Source organism: Tursiops truncatus, chromosome 14, assembly GCF_011762595.2.
Source record: "Tursiops truncatus isolate mTurTru1 chromosome 14, mTurTru1.mat.Y, whole genome shotgun sequence".
Taxonomy (NCBI): Eukaryota; Metazoa; Chordata; class Mammalia; order Artiodactyla; family Delphinidae; genus Tursiops; species Tursiops truncatus.
The window spans coordinates 4,540,361-4,548,964 of NC_047047.1; the positions used below are offsets into that span (position 1 = coordinate 4,540,361).

General features: G+C 43.4%; 1 protein-coding gene across 9 annotated transcripts in view; it reads right to left on the bottom strand.

Moving 5' to 3' along the window:
• The window catches only part of IL1RL2 (interleukin 1 receptor like 2), a 47,979-nt gene extending 39,589 nt beyond the window's left edge, over positions 1-8,390 (bottom strand). For 5 of the 9 annotated variants that reach the window (XM_019931242.3, XM_019931246.3, XM_019931240.3 and 2 more), the window contains exons 1-4: positions 8,085-8,218; positions 7,410-7,478; positions 6,382-6,613; positions 3,230-3,425 (exon numbers count right to left, since the gene is read on the bottom strand). In XM_019931242.3, coding sequence (XP_019786801.1) covers positions 3,230-3,425; positions 6,382-6,613; positions 7,410-7,478; positions 8,085-8,190 — 603 coding nt within the window. In that variant the 5' untranslated portion in view covers positions 8,191-8,218. Of the gene's footprint in view, positions 1-3,229; positions 3,426-6,381; positions 6,614-7,409; positions 7,479-7,707; positions 8,219-8,246 lie in introns of those variants that run through there. The other 4 variants (XM_019931241.2, XM_019931243.2, XM_019931245.3 and 1 more) reach the window with 4 other exon arrangements.
• Between the last annotated feature and the right edge of the window lie 214 nt (positions 8,391-8,604).

Here is an 8,604-nt window from a genome sequence, read left to right on the forward strand (position 1 = left end):
TTCCACTTATATGAGATTCCTAGAATAGTCAAATTCCTAGAGACAAAAAATAGAATGGTGGTTGCCCGGGGCTTGGGGGTGGGGAGGAAAATGAGGCGTTATTGTTCAGTGGGTACAGAGTTTCCATCTGGGAAGATTAAAAAAGTTCTGGTTGTACAGCAAGGTGAATGTACTTAATACCACAGAGCTGTACACTGAAAAATCACTGAAATGCTAAATTTTATGTTATACATATCTTAGCACAATAAAACATTGTTAATTTAGAAAAAATATACCATTCTGATGATAATTTCTTATTATTCCACCTGTTTCTTTCTTTTATTTTAACTAAGTAATAATATCTAGTATTTATTTATTAAGTAATTACTATGTACCCACACTGAACTAAGGGCTTAGTGGATAGATTATTTCAATTACTCTTCCAAACAATTCTATGAGGCCATGTCTCCCAGACTGGATTTGTTTCGAAAAAAAAAAAAAATTCTAGCTCTTTTAAGCAGAAAAGGATTTAAAACAGAACCTTAGGCGCTGAAGCACAATGCAGAACGAGTTCGCATGATAGCTGCTTCCTCCACCACCATCCTGATGGTGGGAATCGAGACTTTGAGATATACCACCTGCAAGTCAGGGACCGGGAGTTGCCACTTACACAACTGCAGCAAGTGAAGTCCCAGCACGTTTGCTGGAGCCACAACAACAATAAGTCAGAAGACATGCCTACTGCTTCTCAGCTCCCACGAAGCTGGAGACTGGGCCCCGGAACACTGTGGCAGAAAGCCCACATCCAGTAGAAAAGCAGATCACCATACTCACTTCAGCTTTTCAGTGAAGCCAGCTGGAGAAACTGTACCACATCCAGAACCTTAGCTATAGGTTAGGAAAACGTAGGGTGTGGTTCTGGGTGCTTTGTTCTTATTTTTTTATCAATAGCCTTGCAACCTCTATAATATGAAGAGCCTCCCCGTGGATGGGGAGCCTGTACCCACCACAGCCATCATGTGATACGGTGAACTTTCTAGCTATCCAGCCCATTTTTCCATCTTAACCTGGATCAGTCCTTGGACCCCTCTAATTTCCCCTAATCACCGGTATCCTTCAGGCATCATTTCCTTTCCTGTCCCACCTAGACTCACGTGGCCATCACTTGAATGATCTCCTTTTAAGTCCTCAAGTCAAGGATTAAGGAAACCCTTCATCCTTCCAGTGTATTTATCCAGAGAAACCCCATGCTGAGTTCATCCTGCCATCCCTCTCCTACACCCCTACAACCGGATGAGCACGACAGGAGCTAAACACACAAACATAAACAAATCCATGGTCCTCACCGTAGAAAGTCTTTGCATCTCCTTCAACTCTCTCTCCCACCTGCTCGCCTGTCTGCTCTTTCACACTCTCCACATCACATCTCCTTCCACTTGACAGGGACAATCAGGGGCAGCAGGAATGAGCTCCCTCCCCCTGCTCACCCTCCCCTTCCCCCCCATTCTATCCCCGTTCTACTTCACATGCTCTCTTGATGATCCCCGCTTCCTAACTCAATTTCTGAAATAGCCTAACGATCAACGTGGCACCATACTCAAGCCCTTCCAGCTGATTCACCACATGAGGATTTCACTGAAAGCATGCCCATCGACAGGTGAATGAATAAAGAAGACGTGGTACATATATACAATGGAATACTACTCAGCCATTAAAAAATGTCATTTGTAGCAAATGGATGGACCTAGAGATTATCATGCCGAGTGAAGTAAGTCAGACAGAGAAAGACAAATATTGTATGCTATCATTTATATGTGGAATCTAAAACATGATACAACCAAACTTATTTACAAAACAGAAAGAGACTCACAGACATAGAAAACAAACTTATGGTTACCAAAGGGGAAAGAGGGGTGGGGAGGTGGGGGGAGGGATGAATTAGGAGTTTGGGACTAGCGGATACAAACGATCATATATAAAAGAGATACACAAAGTCCTACTGTAGAGCACAGGGAACCATATTCAATATTCTGTAATAAACCATAATGGGAAAGAAAAAAATTAGCATAAAATAAAATACACGATAAGGGCATTCATTGACACTTTCCTTGTGAGAGGGGAAAACAGAAACAAGCTAAATGAATGTGAAATACATAACAGAGAGGACTGACAAAGGCAAAAATTGGTGCTTTGAAAGGAGTAATAGAACTGACTGCAAATCTTTTATAAGACTAATCAAGTGAGAAGGAGAAAGAGAGTGTGTGTGTGTGAGAGAGAAAGAGAGACAGAGACAGAGAGAAACATATTGTAATGGGGATAAAAGATGAACCTTACTACACAAGCAGACATTAAAAGCAGAGAAATGATAAACCATTTCATGCCAGAGCCTTTGAAACGTTTAATGAAATGAACAATTTCCTAGAAAACCATCCTACAAAAACCCATTCAAGAATAAATAAGAAATTTGTATAATCCTATCACCGTTAAAGAAATTGAAACAGTACATAGAAACCTTCCCACAAAGAGTACTCATGACCCAGATGGTTGTACTGGCAAATGCTAACAAGCAGAGCTGGGAGAGAACTAATTCAGATATTAAATACCTCGCCTGTGCACCTCTGTGCCAAGGATTATGCCTTTGCCATTATTGTCTGCCAGTGCAATCAAGCAAAGAGAAGGTTTGCAGGTGAAAACACAAGGTGCAGGAAGGTGAGTATAGGATGCCCTGTTTCCATAAAAAAAGAAAGGACTAGGAGGTATAGTTTTATTTGCTTGCATGGCATTACACAAGAATAACGCAAGGTCTGCAAGAAACCAATTACAGCAGCCACATGTCATGGAAGGTGAGATGGGCCTGGGCAAATATGAATCAGGAGTGGGAAGGGGACTTTCCGGGGCATGCCTTCTGATACTTCGTGATTCCTGAACCCTATGTGTGTACTACCCATTCAAAGAAACTACTTATCAATCTTAATTAAAAAGAATAATGAAGGATAGTCTGAAAAGTAAGAATAATTGGGGGAGGGGTGGATTCCAATAATAAGCTATGACCAAGCTCTAATAACTACAAATTAAAAAAATAAGTAATTAACAGCGTTAAATTATCCATAGCAATTAGCTAACAAATCTTACGTACACAAATCTCTCTCTTTACCAGTTCTGCTTCAAAAGGTACAGCTTAAACTAAAAAAACAAGTAGGTTTTAAAGAAGAGGAAGGAAAATATCAATAGGAAATTTTTTTTGTTTTACCTTATACCACTTTACTGAATCCAAATGAAAACTGTTTGGGAAGTTCAGAGGACATATAAGAATGTCATCTCTTCCAACGTATAAAATCTGTCTGTACTCATCTGGCACATGCGGTTGACTGTTTCCAGAAGTACCACACCAATGTTTTTTAAATACAGTGAGGTTGACTTGCATTCTGGGACAGGTGTTTGTATCACTGTAAGAAAACAACAGATTGAAACCTCATAAACTCAAACAGTCACAAAACCAAATAATTCTGTTTATCTCCAAATATTTCCAAATCCTCTTCCAAGCACTGTGGAAACCCTCTGCCTCAAACAAGACAGCATACATCTCACAAGTCATTCATTACGAAAGGAAAAACGATGTATTTGGATGGTGGAAACACGGGAGGACATCTTAACCAAATGGTCAAAATGAACATCACCAAGCAGGGACACGCGGATGCTAGGTGTCTCTGAGTGTGCTGTCTGAAGAGAATGCAAACCACTTCCATAGCATTCCAGCCAAGAAGGCTCAGCCTGAACCGACTCATGAAGAAATATCTGGCAAACCCAAATTAAGAGATACAATATAAAATAATTGTCTGTACTTCTTAAAAATGTCAATGTCACACACACAAAACAGGCTGAAGATCTGTTCCAGATGAAAAGAGATTAAAAGTACATGACAACCAAATGCAATGCAGTGATCTTGGATTCAATCTTCCACAGGAAAAGGAAGAAAAACATTTATAAAAGTCATCATTGAGAAGATTCAGAAAATTAGAATACAAATTGGTTACTGGATAAAGTATTGTGTGATGGTTAAATTTCCTGAATGTGATAACTATTCTAATATAACTAAGAGAATATTCTTGCTGAGAGGAAAGACACATTGAAATATTAAGGGGTAAAGGGACCTGATGCATACAACTGAGATGATTTGGAATAAAATGGTTTAGAAAAAATACCGTGTGTAACATACACAGGGGATGATGGGGAAAATGTGGCAAAATGTTAAATAATAGAAATCTAGATAAAGGGTAGGCAGGAGCCCTTTATACAATTCTTGCAAATGTGATATGAATTTGAATTATTTCAAAGTAAAAATATACAGTTTACTAAACATGTATCATATCTATATATTAAAGATTTGTGAGAATTCATGTTTATTTTCTCCCATGACAGACAGTATTGATGTCTACGTTCTAGGAAAGATTATTTTGCCCCATTTCACAGCTCCCATATTTAAATATTTTAAATCCAGCCTGTGATCCAGCAATCCCACTCCTGGGTATATATCCGGAGAAAACCATAATTCAAAAAGATACATGCACCCCAGTGTTCATTGCAGCACTATTTACAAAAGCCAAGACATGAAAGCAACCTAAATGTCCATCAACAGAGAAACAGATAAAGAAGATGTGCTATACACACACACACACACACACACACACACACACACAATGGAATATTACTCAGCCATAAAAAAGAATGAAATAATGCCATTTGCAGCAACATGGATGGACCTAGAGATTGTCATACTGAGTGAAGTAAGTCAGACAGAGAAAGACAAATATCATATGATATTGCTTATGTGTGGAATATAAAAAAAATGGTACAAGTGAACTTATTTACAAAACAGAAATAGAGTTACAGATGTAGAAAACAATCTTATGGTTACCAGGGGAAAGGGGGGGAGAGGGATAAATTGGGAGATTGGGATTGACATATACACACTACTATATATAAAACAGATAACTAATAAAGACCTACTGTATAGTACAGGAAACTCTCTACTCGATACTATGTAATGACCTATATGGGAAAAGAGTCTAAAAAGGAGTGGACATACGTATGACTGATTTACTTTGCTGTACAGCAGAAAGTAACACAACATTGTAAATCAATTATACCCCAATAAAGATAAGTAAAAATGAAGTCCCAGTTAGAATAAAAAATAAATAAATCCAGCCTGGACGTCCAGACAGATTTGTGCGGCATACGATCTCCAACTCTGGTTAATGAATAACCTGTAGGAAAGAGGAGAGCAGACCCCCTCAAGACGTCAGCAGCCGGTCTGCAGAGTGAGTGAAATTTTGGGAAAGGGGCTACTGGCACTTCCACCTGTGCCACTGAGTAACCATGTACTTCGAGTCAATCACACGGAAATGAGGAATCTGGCAGGAATCAGAGAAGGACATGGCCATCCTGAAACACAGAAAGAGGCTGGCAAATACCGAGGAACTGCAAGAGAGGGAGGATGCAGCTACGTTCCTGGAGTACCTACTTCACACATGAGCTGGGGTCATTTTAACTTCTACCCTATCTGGCTGACATTACTCCCACTTTACAGATAAGCAAGCCAAGGCTCGTGGAGGTCAAATGACTCATGAAGGTCATGCACATTAGCAAAGGGGGATAAGAAAATTGGGGCCCTCAGCCAAAATGTGGTCCACAGATGTGTTTTAATTAGGACACATGCACAAAGCTTATTGGAAAGTTAACCACACACACACCCATACAGACACATTCCAATTTCCAGGTTACCTTGAAATTTTGGAAGATGGACTTGAACTGCTGCATAGACTGCCACCTTTGGTGTGACATACGCTTTCTGGCTCACCACAGTGCCAACCAGGCTCAACTATCTCCCACCAGACCTTTGTCACTTACTTACATTACTAGCATAAGGCTTAGCATGGGGTCTAGAACATACTGGGTGCTTGGTCACTGTTAAATTCCTATAGCAGAACCCTTACAAAAAGTGCTTGAAGAAGGCTTATACCTATCTGGATGTACCACCTGTCGCAAAAACTTCTGGCATTCCAAGAAAGAAGGCAGCAATCATGTTGGAATTAAACAGGCTTCGTAAGCTGGCCTTGGACATCATCTCAATAGGAAAAGATGCATTTCACGGTCCAGCAACTGATTTACAAATCTCTTCTGCTTAAAAGTCTGTTCATTGAAACCACCTCGTAACAATTACAAAACTATATTCTTCTCATTGTTTTCTACATTGATTAAGAGTTTATCAAGAGTTTTTCTAAAAGAATTATATATTATATAAATATTATACATATTATATATATACATATATATATAAATATAAATATAAATATATATATATATATAAATGAGAGAGACAGTTCTCATGAATGAGGAACTTACTTTGTATCACAGTAGTAGATCCCAGAGTCCTCCCCTTTCACAGGGAGAAACAAAATCCAGTTTTGGTCCTGGTGGATTCGAGACTGTATGTTTTTGGATACTGGGATTTTTCTAGGATATTTATACCATGTTGCATCTACCTTCCCAGATGTTGGCAGAGGGTATATGCAGTGAAAAGCCGTAGGCTGGCCCACTGACACAGTATCCTGCATACTCACGTCCTCGCAAGCATCTAGGGAAAGAAAGGAAAAAAATAATCACAACCGAGAGCGCTAGTGTTGGTTATGATTAGTTTCCACAAACACCTCGATTTTCTTGCTGATTTGAAATTTTATGTGAGAGTTTTCTCAGTATGGGAGTTGCTGATGTGAAAGCATGACCCGAAGTCCTTCACATCTGTCCATAAGAGGGAATTTACTCGGTCCTCCCCCTCAACAAGTGATCTCCCCATTTGGAATGAGTCCCCTCTTTCCCTTCTAAGACCCTCAATTCCTTCATCTTCCTCCTTCAGTGTAAACGTTCCTATTCTGAGCCCCACTTGACCTGTTTTCCTTCTGCTCTGCTACCCGGTTAATTCGTCCGTCCCCAATAAAAGGTGTAAGTATCTCCTCCCACAAAGGATTGTTAAACAATTCCGCTCGCTTTAAAGTTCGTTTCTAACAAATTGCTTAGTGTTTCTTGGAAGTAATTTGTTCCGTGGCTGGTTTCTTTGCTATTACCTTGGGTCTAACATGTCCGTTTGTCATATAAAGTAGACGGTATTATAGATCTATTTGAGCATTTTAACTCGAGCCTTGACTTGCAAATTTGCCCATCTCCTACCCCTCTTCAAGTCACTTCAAAGCTCGAAGGGGATGCTTGGGGCTGAGCGTCTCCCGCGGGATTTTGCCTGGACCCCTGGGGCGAGTGTCACCGGCCAGGCTCCGGTCTCACGTGATCCCCCAGGAGGTCTGCACAGGGGCTCGCCCAGAGCGGCAGGGTGGCAGAGAGGGAGGGGGGCCACTGAGACCCGAACCAACCGAACGTACCTGCTCTGATAAATCGTGGAAGAGCGGTGCACACGACGCAGAGCAGCAACAATGGCATTCCCCTACAGGCTGCGAGGAAGAAAGACGGAGGCGTGGAAAGGGGCGCAGCGGGCGGAGCGCGCCCTCCCGCGGCACGAGGCCAGGGTTCTGCGACCTCTGAATCTCAGCTAGAGATCCCAGCTAGGCTTTTGACCTTTCCTGCTCCATGAGGAGACCTCCAACTTTGGCCCCAGATGTATCCGGACGCGCCCCCAAAGACGGCTCCCTCCCTTGCCCCACCCTTGCTCCGAGCGCCCACCTCCAGAATCCGGGGGGAGAGGCATCAGTGGGAGGGGTCGGGAGGGGCCGGAGGCGCAGTGTGGGCATCGGGGCGGGTACCCTCTTCCAGGCTGCCCGGTCGCCTCCTTTGGGGGCGCAGGGACATCCCCTTCTGCCACGCAGCTCGCCGCCCGGCCCGCCTCAGCCCGCGGCCCCTGTTCCCCGTGGTGGCGCCCGAGTGCCCACCGTGCGTCGCGCGTAGCCTTCCCTGCGCGTCCTTGGCCTCAGGTTCTTCCTGGGCCTGGCCGTCTAAACGGAAACCTGCTCACTCGGGAGAAGGCAGCTTAGGCCTATATGGCAAAGGCCGGCAGGAAAAGAGGGAGGAAGACGGGCCGGCAGTGGACGCGGGCTCCACACCTTCTTCCACAGACGGAGTCCGCTCCCCCAAGGTCGCCCAGCCGGTCAGGGGCCGCCCGGGAGTCCCGATCGCCGCCCGCCGCCCAGTCGCGCACATTTTTGCCATCTCCTCGTCCCGCCCGCGCCCTGCTCAGCTGCAGACTCCGCGAGCCGGGTGTGTACCTGCAGAACTGGATCGGAGCGCGCAGGAACTCGTAGAAAGTGGAGACTGACAGCCCGGGACTGAGTCCTGTCGTGGCATTTCCGTACCAGGCTAGTTCCTCACTACGATGGGCGGGGCAGCCCTACCTTCCCGGTGCTAGCTTAGGAAGGAGCGTGCCATCGCACTAGGAAGTGGGTTCTAGTTCATCGCACTAGGAAGAAGGCTTTGTGCCGGATTTTCTGGCAGCTAAGAAGTCCTCCATCCCCATTAATTGTCTGCTGAAATCTATTCCAAATTGTGCCACCAAATGAACTATTCCTTCCTTTCCGAACTCCATTCGAGCAGTTATTACATGCCCTGCATTGGCCTGTATAGAAT